At 36.5% G+C, this 18,512-nt stretch overlaps 2 protein-coding genes across 8 annotated transcripts; both read right to left on the bottom strand.

Moving 5' to 3' along the window:
- Positions 1-4,643: 4,643 nt before the first annotated feature.
- Positions 4,644-11,477, bottom strand: LOC131153533 (uncharacterized). Of its 2 annotated transcripts, none has more exons than XR_009136254.1 (2): positions 11,028-11,477; positions 4,644-4,948 (listed from the first exon to the last, which is right to left on the bottom strand). XR_009136254.1 is itself a non-coding variant. In XM_058105886.1 (2 exons), the coding sequence occupies exon 2, from the start codon at positions 7,910-7,912 to the stop codon at positions 7,262-7,264; it is 651 nt and encodes a 216-aa protein (XP_057961869.1). In that variant the 5' UTR covers positions 7,913-8,187; positions 11,028-11,477; the 3' UTR covers positions 6,706-7,261. The 2 variants fall into 2 exon arrangements, 1 of the variants encoding a protein (XP_057961869.1); XM_058105886.1 differs by lacking the exon at positions 4,644-4,948 and adding an exon at positions 6,706-8,187.
- Positions 11,478-12,122: 645 nt separating this feature from the next.
- Positions 12,123-17,467, bottom strand: LOC131153532 (uncharacterized). 6 transcript variants are annotated; one of them, XM_058105880.1, is made up of 3 exons: positions 17,372-17,467; positions 16,269-16,432; positions 12,123-16,111 (listed from the first exon to the last, which is right to left on the bottom strand). In XM_058105880.1, the coding sequence occupies exon 3, from the start codon at positions 15,951-15,953 to the stop codon at positions 12,471-12,473; it is 3,483 nt and encodes a 1,160-aa protein (XP_057961863.1). In that variant the 5' UTR covers positions 15,954-16,111; positions 16,269-16,432; positions 17,372-17,467; the 3' UTR covers positions 12,123-12,470. The 6 variants fall into 6 exon arrangements, with proteins under 6 accessions (XP_057961863.1, XP_057961865.1, XP_057961866.1 ...); XM_058105882.1 differs by having other exon boundaries at positions 17,289-17,466; XM_058105883.1 differs by having other exon boundaries at positions 12,123-16,104; positions 17,372-17,466.
- Between the last annotated feature and the right edge of the window lie 1,045 nt (positions 17,468-18,512).

Raw genomic sequence — 18,512 nt, 5'->3', positions numbered from 1 at the left:
ATATTTTCTCCTTTTAGGTTCCATAACCTAGTTCTCTTACACTGGTTTATTTATCCCTTTTTTTTTTCTTCCATTTGTTAATACATATATCTAACACTAACACTCTATCTTGTGTGGTTGTTTTCACCTGGAATAACTTTACAATCCTTACATGATAAACGATCTACCCTCCTAGTTAATATATATATATATTTGACTTCTATTTTAACCACTTCAAAGGTTATTAAGTGTTCTTCTCTTTTCTTAAAGCAAGTATTCATTATACTAAAATCATATGACATAGCGAAATTTACGATCATCTCCTTAGGCTTATTTTTGCCTCCATATCCATATCCTCTATGTATCCTTTTATAATTTTTATTATCCCTTCTAACATGTCCATTCAGATCTCATCCCATAAATATTTTGTCAATCCCTAGTATGCCTTGTATAATACTATCCATATCTTACCATGATTGTCTCTTAAGATTTTCTACTAAGCTGACTGAGGAGCATAAGCATTAATGATATTTATTATCTCGTCCTATTACCATCTTGATTTTTATAATTCTATCTCCTACTCTATTTACATCAACAATACGATCTTTTAAGTTTTTGTCACTAATTATTCCAACTCTATTCTTATGTTTTTCTTTTCCGGTGTATCAAAATTTAAATCCTGATTTATAAATTTTTCTAGTTCCCTCACCCACTCAGTTTCTTAAAGGCAAATTATATTAATTCTTCTTCTGATCATTGTGTCCACAACTTCCATGCTTTTACCCATAAGTGTCCCTATATTTCAAGTTGCTAATCTAATCCTACTTTCCTAAACTCACGTCTTTACTTGCCCATGACCGGAATGATACAAGAACCCTCGCATATTTGACACAGTACCCGAGCGCTGACATGGCGTGTCGCTTCGAGATGACAACCTATCCCACCCTCGCCCACTTTTCGTTACACCCGGGTAAGTGCAACACGTCACTCATAGGGGACACCTTAGCAAATATTCGGTAAAGATTTATATCATAATGATCTAACAAATTTTACACTAGTTGTCAATTACCTAACGCAACCCTCTTCCAAGGAAACTATTTCATGAACCAAACATAATCTAAAGGATTATACTGTAGGCTTGAGAGAATGTAGAACAATTTGGGTGCATTCTTTGTACCTTTTGCTAAAATAGAATCCCAGTTGGTAGAAATAAGTAGCTCATTTGCAATGCAAAAATTTGCAATGCCTAGATACTTCAATTGTTATAAACGTCAACTCAGCTTTTTTATAAATTGTGGTAAGAGCTTCCGCAACAAGAACAAACAAATATGGGAAAAATAAAGTCTCCTCATCTTACCCTCTTCTAACATTGGTAATACCTTCAAGAGATCCATTAATGGAAAAGGAGAAATGTAATGCATTCCTTAACACAAGTTTTAGATATATTAGGTTATACAGGAGTGTGGTCAACATGTGCGAGTGCACATCCTAACTTCATTAGGAGTGGCTAATCCTTAAGAATCTTAATAATGGATCCCAATCTATTGACTCAAATATTTTCCATATATCCAACTTCACCAAATTTAAGAGCTTCCAAATTAAAACGGTGAAGTACATAAGCAAGAATGATGTTACCTTGTATACTTCTCTCATTCATAAAAGCAATCTAATTGACACTCATGAAGGAGGATAAACAAGATTAAAGCCATTAGCGAGAATCTTAGTGAATCACTTGTACGGCAGGTTACAACATGAAATAGACTCGACGTCAACAAAGATTAAGGCTTAGTTTGAAACTAGAAAAGTGTTAAGAAAAATATAGAAAAATATCAAGAAATCTACATTTTCATGTTTGATTGTCAAGAAAACTAAGAAAGAAAATGAAAAATATATCAAATCCATAAACAAAATTTTAATTTTACAAACCAATAATATTTTAAATTTTCCAAACTTTCATTTTTAATAGTATTTCATATAGAAGGAAAATATAATGGAAAATAGATTTCTTCCTCATTCTCTTTTCCCCAAACAAAATCCTTGATCCAAAGGATTCTTAATTTTTGGAACCAATATCAACACAAGAAAACTTGCTTTAGCAGTCTAGCATCCAAGAGAGAACCATGGCAAGAATAATGAAGTCTGTAATTCTAGACTTGTTTCAAAATATACTTCACCATTTTCATCAAATTCAAGCTGACTTCCATGTTAAGCTGTACCAATATTTGCTGAAGCGGACTGATTCAAAAGAATCAAATGAGCACCGGCGCTTGGAAAGTCCTCCTTGCGAACACTACTCACTCCTCAAACCTTTATTTAAATCTCTCGACTTCTGCGAAGGCTACACACAAAGGGTACTAGAAATTGAGTGAGAACCAAGGCAAGGCTGTTGCCCAATTTCCATAAACTTGGAATGCGAGGTACAGCAATTGAAGAACTTAAAAGGAACATTAGAGCTACCCTTGATACTTTCTTCAGTAGCAATGTTGACCACAGCTGGGCAATGATCGGAAATTCCAAGTGTAATGAAATCCATGCTAAGCTTAGGAAAGACAACACTGCATTTGTGATTTGTTAGACCTCTTATCTACCATACCGAGACACAAGCATCCTAGATATGAAACCCATCTCACTTTTGTTTGATCAAGTTAATGAAGGGGCATTAAAAGGAAAATCATCAAGGCCAAAATGAGAAAAATAACCTCCTCCCTAAGTCTTCCATGCCAAACATTACCAAGCTAGGAGTTGAAACCCAAATTTATTTTGCTCCTTTCTTCTCACGTTTTTCAGCCTAGAATCACAAATTTATAAGACTTCAAAGAGGGCGCAAATTTTCATTGGTGGAAAATCTTGCATTAGTTTCTTTTCTCTTGAATTGCACAGCTTTGTTTTTTAAATTGCTGCCTTAATTTGTTTATTATTATTGTTGTTGCAGGATTTGTTGTGCTCTCATTATTCACCAAGTTTAACTTAATAGTTACTCTATTTTGTTCAGGAAATATTCACAAAAAATCTCCCTTTCTTTTCCATTATTATCGCTTATCCCTACACAAATACTTCAAAATTTCAATGAAATCAATCGTGACCTCAACTTGAACCAATATTTCTTTGCATCAAAGCTAGAAATATTATACAAGTGACCCATCACAACCTAGTAAGAAATTTGTCAAAAATTTTATCATTGCTATGGTCTTGTACTAACTTCTTCGTGAGGTATAAAAGTTGAGCTAAAAAGGGGAGGCCTAACCCGATAATATGGTATTTGTCCTAACAACCCTTGCACCCGATCATTTCTATGACTATTACTAAGATTACTTGTTCATGTAGAAGGTATGCAAACAACAAAACAATATCTAGCATAGTGCGACGACGACATAGACCACAATCACACTAGCCTACTCAATTTAAATAATTAATCTAATAAAGCATATATATATACCTGCATCTTTAATTGCAGTGTTTAAAATCAAGACACACTTTCTCAATTTCGTCAAATTGATATAAAGCACAGTCCCCCCACTACACCCAAAATACTATCTACTTCATTTAGATTTTTTATTTTGTATTGTTAAAATAAATGTTTGTTTGTATCATTCACACTTTTTATCTTAGTACCGATAATTAACATGTCATTCGTAGACTTAGAATGAATGCCCACGCCCACATTATTGTGCTTAAAAACATGTGATAAGGTCAAGAAATTAAACTTTTCAAGCTACTATTTAAGCACTCGATCATACAAAGGTTTTAACTAATATACAAACTTCTATTTTCTAGTAAAATGAATCCTTCTAATTGCTCCATAAACACTTCCTCAACAAAATCACAGCTTAAAATTTGTTATCTTAATATCCAATTCAATGCAGATATAAATTATAAATTGATGCTAATGCCAAGAGTACACTAATAGGTGTTACTCTAATAATGGACCTAAATGTGACAACAGTTAACAACTTGCTTTTGCTTTATCTAGCAATATAATTAATAACATACTTTTAACTGCTAGTAAAAAGCTAATTGAACATGAATAAGGCTCCCGCTTGCTATGCAAGAAAGGAATGGAATCTAGAGCAATGACATCAGGTTTATCACTTGATTTTGTCATGCTCACCCTTCATGTTTTCATTGCTTTCCTTTCCTTTTCCTTTTCCTTCCGCAAACTAAACAAATGTAAAAGAAGTTGAGACATAACCCAGAGTTATAGTGGTAATTAATTGGCAGCAAAGAATTTATGTAGCCAATCCTACCTAGGAAAGCTTAGGCTTGTTTTTTCCTTTTGTTTTCTTTAGTAAAACCCTTTGTTCAAACCAAGCCGCTCATGGAAGTGGCATTTCTAGTCTATTTGTTTCTATGTAGCGCTATAAGAGACGTCTGAAAATCTCAGGTGATCTGCCTGCATTGTATGCCTCTAGTCTTGCCAAACATGTGCGTGCAAACCAGCCTCCCTTACTTTAGTTTATCATGGGAATTTCTAAGTTGATTTTCATATTTTGTATTAACTTGGGTTGCCATCTGAATCTACTACATATTTTTCACATTGAAAAAGTTTCAAATATAGCATTAATGAAATTTCAAGAAAAATATTTTATGTAAACAATATCATGGAAACTTGGAAGTGAAAAAAAAAATGCATTCAAGCCAAAATTCCTATCCTGTAATGACAAATAATCATTTATCACTGTGTGGGGATGCACACGTGTGCAGATCTATGTGGACTTCTTCAGAAATGCAGCGCAGTTGACAAACACCCAACAACATTGTAAGAGGAAAGAAGTGTTAATGAAATGGCAGAGACATTCATCCAGCAACTTGATGGGCAATCAAGAAACAACATGAACACCCCCAGGGTGTGGTTCAAGTGGCAGGGCAAATTCTGGGAGTGCCGCTTGACGGTCAGCAGTAATTGCCTCCCGGGTTCAATTCCTGCCCCTGGGCTCTTGAAATTTACCCCCCTTTGGTGTTGTGGAGTCGGCTTCATGGGGCGTGGGATTAGTCACGGAGCATATAAAAAAAAAAAGAAAAGAAAAAGAAACATGAACATGAACATGAACAAGAACATGAACAGAGTAGTTGTATATTTTATGAAATACATTTACCTTTACATATAAAAAAAAAAAAAAAAAATGAAACATGAACATGAACATGAACATGCACCTGGCCAAAATGAGGGTGTGGTGTTGAGAAAGATAAATGGCAAAACTGCCAAGTCAAAAATGAATTAGGACAAATACAACCCAAATCATAGAACCTACAATTAATCTCATAACATACATTCTAATCCAACTTCAACAAGAGCATCACCCCACTCCCTTCCCAAAAAAAAAAAAAAAAAAAACACACACACACACACACACAATAACAATAATAATTTCCAAAAGAAAAAGAAATTTATTTTGAGGGAGAGGAGTATGCCCAGAAAGATGAAGGGAAAATGTGAAAACAAACAAGAAACCTAATAGAAAAGGGAAAAAAAATCAGCAAATAAAGCCAACCAATCACAAAAACCATGCGGCCAAAACAACCTGTATAGAAAACCCACATACAAGCCCAAAAAAAATAACATTCAGCCCCAGTAACAAATCAAGTATCGAAACTATCAAAGCATGATACCAAAATATCCAAGAATTTAAGTCAATTTTTGATAATAATAATAATAATAATAATAATAATAATAATAACCATCACATTAGAAAAATCTACTTCTGACTCCCACCAACAACAAACTAGAGAGTGAATTGGCGCCAATCAGACAAGAATGGCTCTAGATTTTTTTTTTTTTTTCTCTTCTATGTTGGAACATATAAATATGAGCCAACACCAACAAGCCAATATATGACTCAAGCCATCACCACAAGTGATCAATCTTGTGGAATGATTTTTCTCAACACATATATAAGCCCACACCAACAAGTAATAAACATAAGTCCATCCCCATATGAGTTTAGTTTGTAACTACCAGGCTACCAGCACCACCACATGATTGGGAAGAATGGGACAACACATTAATATTTTTAAGAAGAAATTTCTCCACCTTTTGCTGATGGAAATCATTAAAGAAATAAATTCAATGAGTTTTCTCAGATAATTAGATGGCATGCATAATTTATTAATGGATTGGGTTTGTCATAGCTACAAAGAGTGTTGAAAGCATATTGTTTACCAAGATTTAAAGAACATTTTCAATTAAGGCCCTAAGCAGTTTTAAGAGAGCACATTTTCCATTTCCAGTTTTTCAAAGGATTACAAAAGTCACATCTCAAAACAAATTTGGGGGGAGACTAGGAAACACTGTGCCATCTTTGTATTGTTTAAAAAACTAGAAATGAAAAAATGAAAACTATTTCCCACAACAAAACACACCCTTATTGTTTCTCACACTCTTTCTACAAAATATAATAGTGTTATTTATTTTTCTTAAAATGTTCAACAAGAGGATCCAAGATAAACAAAAAGATGAATTGTCTAATTCAAGTTAAAGGTGCTGAACTAACACAGGAAAAGGGTAAGAACTTGTAGATTGATGAAGTGATTTTTTTAAGGCATGAATAACATGATCCTAATGATTCAACCGAGCTTAACACCTGGATAGAACTGAATCTTAGAAAAAATACAAAAAAAATAATAATAAAAAAAAGGACATTGAAAAATTATTCCACAAGTAGCAGAAATTAAGGCTTAGTAAAGTTGCCAATTATGTCATTGTTTTTATATTTTCAACATTTGTACCTTTAAAAACAATTACATAATTGTATTATATTTCACTACCTTGCCCTATTTGTGGATTTGAATTAAATCCTAACCTTGCCACTATATTTTTTTGGATTAAACAAGAAATTTTATTAAGAGAAGAATGAATATACAAGGAGGATAAGAAATCCTCTTAAAACAAAACAGAAGGCCAAAAGAAAGAAGAACAAATAGGCACAAGAGAAAATCAGAAAGGAAAAGCAGGCTCGCAAAGGCTCGCAAAGCATCCAATAAGCCGAAGATCAGAGAAACTTGCAGGGCCAGAACAACTTGAAGAAAAAAAAAAATCAAAGGAAAAAAAAAAAGAGACAATCCTGCCCAAAATCAAATTAAAAGGACAAAAGCATGATTACAATTTTTTTTTTTTTTTTTAAAAAGGTGTGGGGAAGCATTCTTCTCTTGCCAAACCATCAAAGAACAGAAAAATCTGCAAACCACCATAATTTCCCCATGTCCTTGCGCTTCCAAAACCTTGCCAAAAGCAGTCAACCAAAAATAATACAAATTTTTAAAAGACCTCCAAAGAACAAGGACACACTCACCACTCTCCAGTGAGCTTGGAATCCAGGACTTTTCTCTTCATCTTCACGTCACTATCAAGTTCAAACTCATTCAAATCAGCAGGTAAAGCAGCAGGATCAAGTTCTAAAGATCCTACTGGAACACCACCTCTTTCTGTGCCAGTCATTCTAACTGAAGGAATTTGATGGGAAAATCGAAAATGCTCTTTCGAGGGTATCTTAAACAACACAATCCCTTCTCGTCTTGTTTTCTGAAACAGACTCACAAAACCTTTAATTTTGTCCAAGTAAGCAACTACAATGCCATCATTGTCATTAAAATCTGAAAGAACCTCAACTATCTCAAATTTGAAATTTCCATGGTGTTCAGAAATGGAGCTCCATCTAATATCCCAGTTCTTAAAGAGGGCCCAGGTTTCCCCCATTCTAGGATATATCACATAAGAACATTTGCCACTGCTTTTTCCACCTTGAACTTGATGAGAGAACATTAGACGATCAGTTGTTATAAGGGATTTCCCATGGCCATATTCACAACAACCAACAGGCAAATCCTTGTTGACCCAATCAATCTCATCATGGCCATCCAGCTTAGGCTCTAGCCAAGTAATCCGTAGCTTGAATCCAGGTGAAAAAACTCTCCTTACTCGTGCATAGAATCTTGGCATGCCATCTACTGTATCATAAATAGCCCATAACTGATCAACAGAAAAACAACCATCTGCCTTACACCTATCAAAATCACTGAATTCTGGATCAAGAGATCAATAAAACGATTGATAAAACTCAGGTTGTGATTCAGAATTATCATCAACATTGGAATCTTCATCATCGTAATCCATTGCTGCTTCTCCATTCAACTTGCATTCTGGGGTTTTGCTTTCTCTGTTTGGCAAGCTTTGTCCACGAGGACTGCTTCCTTTCCCTTTAAGCTCTTCCTTACCTTCCATCAGGGACAGCAGAAAAACCAGTTGAATGGTTATGTTTAGAAAAACTCCCCTTTTTGGCAAACCACAGGGGAGATTTGTGGCATTTTTGAAACCTCAGGAGAGGTATGCGGCATTTTTGAAACCTTTGGGGAGGCCTATGTCTTGTTTTCAAACCTCAAGGGAAATGAGTGTCTTTTGCCCTATTATTTGATACCAAAAGATAGGGACTCCATTTTACACATGAAAACTATCACAATTGGATGTTTAAGAAAGCCATAGGAATTGAATCAGGAAGAGTCATTCCATTTTCTTCCCCATCAAACAATGGCAAAGAAATTCATAATCCTAAATGAAGTGATTCCAGAAAATGAATCCCCGTGGTAGATTTTTGAAAAAGGATTAAAATAAATCAATAATAATTTCAAGAAATACTGTTATATTGTGAATTAGCATTGGGAAAGCAGAATGTTACTGCTGGACTCACTTGAAAGTCCAAGGCACATGATAGGGTTCAAAATCAGTTCTACAATAGTAAACAGCAAATTAAAATGATATACATACAACAGGCTTGAACATTATATTATTCCCCCATATTCAATATTTTCTATTTCAGACATTTACACAAAAGTTCAAATTGCCATGTAGATCATATCAGAGGTTGAGAAAGATAGGGATTCCCCAAAAGATAAGAAAATAAAACCCGAGGACATCCAATCCGATGAGAGCTCAGGGATGAGGTCTGAAAATATATATTTCCCAAGTGAGATAAGCACTGAACTGCACTCTGCTTGGATGCACATGCTAATAAAAGGGAGAATAATAAGGTTAACACAGAAAGATTTGATAGAATGCACCCTAAGTTAACAAACCAACAGCATCAGGATTTGATATATTCAAATAAGTGAGGATGGCAGAATAATAAGGGCAACGAAGAGTTGTAAACTGGAATGCAGAGATCGGTGGAGAAAGTTAACTCAATCACGTGGCTGAGAGGATGCGTGACTGCGCTGTGCTGCCGCTATGCTCCTACAGGCTACGGATGTCGAGAGATGGAGAGAGGCAAAGTGAGCAATGCAAGCAATCAGCAGAGTTGCAGAGGGGCAGAGCTGAGACTTGAGAGGCGACTGCCGACTGGTAGGGCTGCAAACTATTCTAGTGTGAAGTGAAGCTGTGAATGGGGCAAATTAGATTTAGGGTTTTACTGGTTTAGTTTCACGGTTCTTCATAAATCACAATTGGGCTGGGCTTTTAGTTTTGGCTTTGGATTTCGACAGTTGGACATATTGGACTTGTGCAGCCGTGTAGGCACTTGCAGGTTGGGCTTCAGCCAATCTTGGCCCTTGGCCTTGGTTGGGCTTAGCCAACTATAATTATAAATATAATAAATATTAAATAGTGAGTTGTAATCGAGCCTATTTACGAGCCCACCACTGAGCCTCTTAACGAGCTCAATCAAGCCTGTAACCGAGCTAAAACGAGCTGAGCCCATCTGTGTTCGTTTATGAACCAAGCCTGAAAATTGGGCTTGAGAATCGCTCATTAAGATACTGAACGAGCCCTTACCGAGCCAAGCTCCCGAGCCATTCGTTTGGAGCCCTAATTAGAACTACCATTATTAAGCTTTTTTTACACCACCAAAGTGACTCAATTCTTGTGCTTCCTTTGGGTCTTACAGTGCCCTCCAACTCAATGAAGTCACTCCTTACACACACATTGGAGCCTATTTTGCACGTCTGGGGGTTGAAGGGGGAGGAAAACGTTGGTACACATTGTTGGCTTACAACCTAACAGCTTAAGCTTTTAGGTGAGGTGATAATTTAACATGGTATCAGAGCTGGTTATCAGGAAGTCATAAGTTCTAGTCTTGTTGCTCACATTTATCGTGTAGTATTTAGAAAAATTACCGTCTTCCCTGTAATGGATGTTATTATCGTGTGTTTATCTATCCACATGCTATCGAGCTGCACGTGCAGGGGATTGTTAGAGCTTGGTACACATTGTTGGCCCAAAACCTAACAGCTTAAGGTTTTAGGTGAAGTAGTAATGTAATCTAGCAAAAATAAATCAATCAGTTGACTGGACCAAATGATTAATCTCGTTCTTGAAAACAATGTATTTTTATTCAAGGAAACTGGTTAAAAAATGATGCTTAAAGGAACAACCTTATTCAAACACAAAAACTTCCAGCAACTGCAAATCAGGATCCTAACTGGACTATATGATTAATCTAGTTCTTGAAATTCATTCGAACAGAAAAAATTTCCAGCAACTGCAAATCAAGATCCTAACTGGACTATATGATTATCTAGTTCTTGAAAACAAAATATTTTTAATCCAAGGAAACTAGATGGAAAATTGATGCTTGAAGGAACAACCTCATTCAAACAGAAAAAATTTCTAGCTACTGCAAATCAAGACCCTAAAGAACAGATGTGCCCAAAGCAGTCCTGCTTTAAGGACGCAAGACAACCAAAAGCACAACTTGCAACCAAAAATTAAGATACAATTAACTAAAGAAAAAGACACAATTATTTGTTAGCTTCACCATGCTAAACAGGATTTCACAATGCATGTGCTGACGAAAATGCCAGACAGGAAAATTCCCATATAAATTCCCTGACCAAGATAACTGGAAACTAAGGTGCTTAAGCCACATTTTTCCCCAGACTAAATCTGAATCCAAACAAATCCAGATGCTGACAAAATAGAAATCATATTTAGTTGGTTTATCCTTAATTCGTTAGATTTTTTATGTCAGGCATTCTGAGCAGGAACTCCTGGTTACACTCAGGTGAATAAGCTGATAATGTAGCACTTAACATCCTGCCACTTCAATTTAAAGAAGATAAGGTACCTGGAATTGATGCAGGATCAAGTTCCCAACAGCTACAGCCATCCTTCTCCGTCAATGCAAAAGCAGGAATCTGATGTGAGAACCTAAATAACTCAATCCGAGGTATCTCCATCGTTTATGAACCAAGCCTGAAAATTGGGCTTGAGAATTGCTCATTAAGATACTGAACGAGCCCTTACCGAGCCAAGCTCCCGAGCCATTCGTTTGCAGCCCTAATTAGAACTACCATTATTAAGCTTTTTTTACACCACCAAAGTGACTCAATTCTTGTGCTTCCTTTGGGTCTTACAGTGCCCTCCAACTCAATGAAGTCACTCCTTACACACACATTGGACCCTATTTTGCAACGTTTGGGGGTTGACGGGAGAGTAAAACGTTGGTACATATTGTTGGCCCACAACCTAACAGCTTAAGCTTTTAGGTGAGGTGATAATTTAACATGGTATCAGAGCTGGTTATCAGGAAGTCATGAGTTCTAGTCTTGTTGCTCACATTTATCGTGTAGTATTTAGAAAAATTACCGTCTTCCCTGTAATGGATGTTATTATCGTGTGTTTATCTATCCACATGCTATCGAGCTGCACGTGCAGGGGATTGTTAGAGCTTGGTATACATTGTTGGCCCAAAACCTAACAGCTTAAGGTTTTAGGTGAAGTAGTAATCTAGCAAAACTAAATCAATCAGTTGACTGGACTAACTGATTAATCTTTTTCTTGAAAACAATGTATTTTTATTCAAGGAAACTGGTTGAAAAAATGTTGCTTAAAGGAACAACCTCATTCAAACAGAAAAAACTTCCAGAAACTGCAAATCAGGATCCTCACTGGACTATAAGATTAATCTAGTTCTTGAAATTCATTCGAACAGAAAAAATTTCCAGCAACTGCAAATCAAGATCTTAACTGGACTATATGATTAATCTAGTTCTTGAAGACAAAATATTTTATCCAAGGAAACTAGTTGGAAAAATGATGCTTAAAGGAACAACCTCATTCAAACAGAAAAAATTTCCAGCTACTGCAAATCAACACCTTAAAGAGCATATGTGCCCAAAGAGGTTCTGCTTTAAGGACGCAAGACAACCAAAAGCACAACTGGCAACCAAAAAGTAAGATACAATTAACTACAGAAAAAGAAAAAATTACTTTTAGCTTCACCGTGCTAAACAGGATTTCACAATGCATGTGTTGACCAAAATGCCAGACAGGAAAATTCCCATATAAATTCCCTGACCAAGATAACTGGAAACTAAGGTGCTTAAGCCACATTTTTCCCCAGACTAAATCTGAATCCAAACAAGTCCAGATGCTTACAAAATAGAAATCATATTTAGTTGGTTTATCCTTAATTCATTAGATTTTTTATGTCGGGCATTCTGAGCAGGAACTCCTGGTTACACTCAGGTGAATAAGCTGATAATGTAGCTCTTAACATCCTGCCACTTCAATTTAAAGAAGATAAGGTACCTGGAATTGATGCAGGATCAAGTTCCCAACAGCTACAGCCATCCTTCTCCGTCAATGCAAAAGCAGGAATCTGATGTGAGAACCTAAATAACTCAATCCGAGGTATCTCCATCATATAGGTTGATCTTTGTCTTCTTGGAGCCTTAAAAACTGACCTGAACCCATTTTGACGTACCAAAGACAAAACTTTTGTGTTATGGCCATCTTCATCAAGAACTACAACTATTTCATATTTGCAATCCTCCACATTAGAACATGTAGATTCAGTACTCCAATTCTTATATAATGCCCAAATCTCATCTTTTCTTGGATAGATTTCAAATTTTGTCTTACTAATCGGTTCTGCTTTTAACCTGTGTGAAAAATCAGCAGGTAAAAAAGTTTCTAGCTTACTGGATTTAGATTTGAAAACTCCACAACAAACAGGCAGAATCATGTCTCTTGAAAGTAAGCAGGGTTCAAGTAGTGCCACATGCAATCTAAAAACAGGAGCTGATTCAATCCCTCTAATTTGACCATAGTTCTTGGGTAACCCATCCTTCACACTGTATAGTGCCCACACTTGACCAGGCTGAAATTTCTCCTTAGATTTATCCACACTAAAATCATGAAACCCTGCTTCTGGAATGTTGAAGCCAGAAAACAACGATAATGGAACACCAGGCTTCTTTGTGAAACTGTTGGGATCACTGACACACACATGAATCTTCTCATCTATACGACATGAAGCACGACAAGAAGCATTTCCTTCACGCTGACCGCAGTTTAAATGCCGTCTCTCTGTGGCACCATCTACACAATCATTAGTTACAGCTTGGGCTCTACAACAACCGACACTTGCTTGACCGTCTTTATTGTGACTTTTGTTCAAGTCCCTTGGAGATCTTCTAAGTTTAGAGGCCTCTCTTGCAAAATCATTCTTTTCTTGTAAATCCATGCTCTTCTTTGATATTCCGTCGTTTCGTTCCCTCTCAGATGCTTCAGGTTTTGAATCATCCAAGTCAAAATTAATCTTCTCTTGTGAGTTCATGCTCTTCTTCGGAGTATTGCCATTAAAATCCCTAGGAGACCTTCTAAGTTTTAAATTTTCTCCTCCAAGATCATTCTTCTCTTGTAAGTCCACGCTCTTGTGTGAAGTTTTAATACTCTCAGAACACATCCTTTGTTTTGCTTCATTTTCATGTGATTTGGAACACGAGCCACTGAGCTTGGAATCCAAGACTTTGCTCTCCATCTTCACATCACGATCAAGTTCAAACTCATTCAAATCAGCAGGTAAAGCAGCAGGATCAAGTTCTAAAGATCCTACTGGAACACCACCTCTTTCTGCGCCAGTCATTCTAACTGAAGGAATTTGATGGGAAAATCGAAAGCGCTCTTTCGAGGGTATCTTAAATGACACAATCCCTTCTCGTCTTGTTTTCTGAAACAGACTCACAAAACCTTTAATTTTGTCCAAGTAAGCAACTACAATGCCATCATTGTCATTAAAATCTGAAAGAACCTCAACTATTTCAAATTTGAAATTCCCATGGTGTTCAGGAATGGAGCTCCATCTAATATCCCAGTTCTTAAAGAGGGCCCACGTTTCCCCCTTTCTAGGATATATCACATAAGAACATCTGCCACTGCTTTTTCCACTTTGAACTTGGTGAGAGAACATTAGACGATCAGTTGTTATAAGGGATTTCCCATGGCCATATTCACAACAACCAACAGGCAAATCCTTGTTGACCCAATCAATCTCATCTTGGCCATCCGGCTTAGGCTCTAGCCAAGTAATCCGTAGCTTGAATCCAGGTGAAAAAACTCTCCTTACTCGTGCATAGAATCTTGGCATGCCATCTACTGTATCATAAATAGCCCATAACTGATCAACAGCAAAACAACCATCTGCCTTACACTTATCAAAATCACTGAATTCTGGATCAGGAGATTGATAAAACCCAGGTTGTGATTCAGAATTATCATCAACATTGGAATCTTCATCATCGTAATCCATTGCTGCTTCTCCATTCACCTTGCATTCTGTAGCTTTGCTTTCCCTGTTTGGCAAGCTTTGTCCAAGAGGATTGCTTCCTTTCTCTTTAAACTCTTCCTTACCTTCATCAGCGACAGCAGAAAAACCAGTTGAATGATTATGTTTAGATAATTCGTCATCTAAAGGATCTTGTTTTACTTCCTCTTCACCGGGCATTGACAATCCACTCTGTTTCGACCTTTTTGGACGGCTCACAAACACAAAGTCATCATCATCACTTGCATTTTCATTGTAATAAACAAACCGCTTCTGTCGAGAAGATCTCCTGGGATGTCCCCCTTCTTTAAGGCCAGAATTCTGCACAGTAGCATCACCACCATTTTCTTGAATAATATCATCTTCAGCCTCCACACTACTTTCGGTCTCAAAACTTTCACTGGATTCCACGACCACCTTCCTCCCTCTCTTACTGCCTGTATTTCTTGAAGTTTTTGAAGCCCCTGATTCCCCAGGCTTCGCAGCACCAGACTTAGGCACACTAACGCCTTCCTTCCCATCTCTCACATCAACACGATCACCTTCTCTACTTTTGCATTTAGAAGCCCCACCAACATCAGCAGTCCTTCCTGTTTTTAAGAAGGGTTCTGAACCTCCACTTTTACTGCCATAGCTTTGCTGAACTCCCATACCAGACATAGGCTTCCCCCAGTTATTTTGTGAGCTCACATTAAAGGGCCCCTGGGAAGGAACCTGTTTCTGATGACTGAATGCAGGCTGACTCCAGCTGGATCCTGGCATGCCTTGAGCACCCAAATCATATGCAACAAAGGGCTTTGAGCAGCTTTGACAACGCAGAGACTTATTCACAATATCTCTGTAATACTGGTATCTTATATCGCAAAAGGGGCAGGACGTCCAAAATGTTTGCCGGTCATTGGAGAACATTGTTTGTGCCTGCTGATGCACATGTGAACCCATAAACTGAGTATTAGTAACATCTGGAGCCCCATATTGTTTTCTAACATAAGAGTTCCTATTTACTTGATGGGGTGGGGCCCTTGGAGCAGAATTTCTCACAGGGACTCTAATCTTCATGTCATACATCGATCGTTTTGCCTGGTCACAAAGCACTCTATTTGCCTCTCCAATCAACTTAAAAGCTGCTTCTGCACCAACAAATTTGTTTTTATCAGGATGCAGGAGAAGGGCAAGTTTTCGGTATTGCTTCTTGATGGTTGATTCATCAGCCATTCGCTCAACTTGAAGGATTCCATACCAGTCCATTTCAGAACCACCTACTTTGTTTTGAGCTGAGCAGTGAACATCACAGACTGTTAACAGCTGGGAGAGGTTCTCAAGTTCAGGGAAAAGTTGTTGGGCCTTCAGTCCAATCTTCCGAGCTCCTACGAAATCGCTGCTTTGCATCTTCTTCTCTGCAATTTCCTTGGCCCTGATGGCCTCCTCTTTGTTGCACTCCATGGGTAACTTGGAACACAAAAAATTAGAAGAACAGATATCCAAAAGGGGAACTTTTCTTCTTCATGTTCAATTTGATAATACAACAAATTTAGAAAAGATGGACATGTGGTGCCTTGTCAGTCACTCTAAATCTTCACCCACCATGCAAGCCCTGCAAACTTGTTACAATTCAGAATTCATAAAGTTACCAACTAGGCATTGTAAATTGAAGTCTTCAACAGTGAACACAGTAACATTATAGCCAAACCTCAGTAAAACCAAACAACTCAAAAATAAAATAACAATAATACTAATAATAAATAACAGTCCACCTACCAACAAGCATCAGATAATCCTCCAAAACACGCAGGACCAGAAATCAAATGTGATGCAGAGGATTTGCCCTTCACAAACAAAAACTCCAAGCATCACAGCAAAACTAATCAGCTAAATTGCAATTCATAACAGAAGGCAGAATCCTGCAACTTAGATTTTGAAACCTGAAAAGAAATTTTTACATTAAGATGAGATGGCAATGAATGATAAAATTAGCAATCATATTTAAAAAATGAAAAATCAAACAAAAAAAGCATGCAAAATAATACAAGAAATCATTGCATTTGGAATACAAAGCTGACAAGAAGCAACTCTGGAAACCAAAAAAAGAAAAAATATGCATTCAACACATTAGCAAAACGACCCACCGGCATAGAGTTCAACGGTTTGATTAGCATGTTGGAAATAGCATACCTTTAAAAGCAAAAAAATGAACTCAAGTGCACTTTCAAAAGTGAAAAAGGTACAACCCAACTGAACAAATAATGCAAGACAACTCTGTTTCAATAAAAGCAAACAGCACCGGTTTGGATGCTTAGAAAGTGCAGGAAATGTAAAGAAATTGATACGTTAGATTATATAAATTCTGTCATTGTTTTGCATGAAGGGAAAAAAAAAAAGGAAATCCTAATCAATAGAGCACTACATCACAATGCCAACTTTCTTTCTACTTTCCACTAACCAAATTAAGAGAAAACACGACCCTAAATTCAATTTCCGTTCCACTTCCAACACTTACTCAACAACCAAGCAAACGTTCGAGTTGGGAAAATATGATGACAGAGAACCCAAATTCTCCAAATTAAAAAACCCACCACTCAAAACACGAAACCTTGATTCAACGCATACAAGAAAAAAAAAAAAAAAAAACATCAATAAAAAAAATTAAAAGTAGAGAACTAAATGCAGTAGAAAATAGAAAAATTACCAAAGATGAGCAACATTAAACCCTAACGAGAAAATGAAAACAACGGGTAAACTGTTCTAAAACAAGTGTAAGAACACGAACAATACACAAACCCTAGAAATACTCTGAAGAGGGCGAGGAAGGCGAAGAGGAAGGGGAGGAATCAAGGTGCTGAGAGAGAGAGACAACCACTTACTTGCTTGAGTCTGCGCGTAGGAGAGAGGGAATTGGAGAGAGAGAGAGAGAGAAGCCCCTAGGTTTCAGAGATTTTAATTTCTTCCCAAAATCAGCTAATTGTTGTATTTATATGGCAAGCCCTCCACAAATTTTTAATTAATTTCCGATAGAGAGAGAGAGGTGAAGGGGGGAAAAGGAAAAAGTCAAAACTTCTTATGCACCTCACGATGTAATGACTCTGGGCTTTGACCATAAGATCTTTCATTTAAAAACCCAAATAAAAAAAAAGTATTTAATTTTTAAAATAAAAATTTAAAACTATGGCAAGAAAATGTTGATTGGCCATTTGTTAGAGCTATATGAAATACACTAATGATTTTGAGTGGGAAAAGTATTTGAGTTCTTGAGTATAGAAAGTTTTTTTATTCTCATTTTTATGAAAATATTTTAAAAATGTGATATTGGAAAAAAGAAGATGTAGAATTAGCTTTAAGTTTTAAAGATTTTGATCAAATTTAAAAAAAATTAAAATCAAAAAGTAGTTGTACTCACTGCTTTAAGCTAAACATTTTGTCTTTTACTCGTAAATGTCAGTTTGTCAGATAGTGGAGTAGTTGATTTTTGAAAATTTTGTATTTGTAAAAATAAGGCGGCTAAAATGATTAATGTAATACATTAAATAATTCATCTTAATGAAGGTTCAATAAGCATTATTAAAGTATCTTCAAGTTATTCATATTGTATCGGACAAAATTCTGAAGTTATGGCATAACTGATTCATGACAGCCAACGAAGCAAGCATGTGATGGTTTTTTTTTTTTTATTTGACTAAAAATAATTAATATATCAAACAAATATAATAGTTAATTTTTATTACATTCTTTTGAAAAATGATACCAAGAGAAACTTAAGATAAATATTGGCACTAATCAAATATTCGCATAAATGATCTTCCAAGAAAATGAATTTTGCAACACAATCAATTAGGGGCCAACATGATCCCCTTTATTGAAGACCTCTTTCATCCTAGACTTTTGACCTCTTTAGGCATTGGAACAAAGGCGTTCCTCATATCTCTCTCTCTCTCTCGCTCTCTCTCTCTCTCTCATCAAACCTTGGGCTGAGTCATTTCTCGATTTTAAGGGTCACCAACTTGCCCT

The sequence above is a fragment of the Malania oleifera genome, chromosome 4, assembly GCF_029873635.1.
Source record: "Malania oleifera isolate guangnan ecotype guangnan chromosome 4, ASM2987363v1, whole genome shotgun sequence".
Classification (NCBI taxonomy): Eukaryota; Viridiplantae; Streptophyta; class Magnoliopsida; order Santalales; family Ximeniaceae; genus Malania; species Malania oleifera.
The sequence above is the reverse complement of the archived record's forward strand: the minus strand, read 5'-3'. Positions and strand labels throughout refer to the sequence as shown.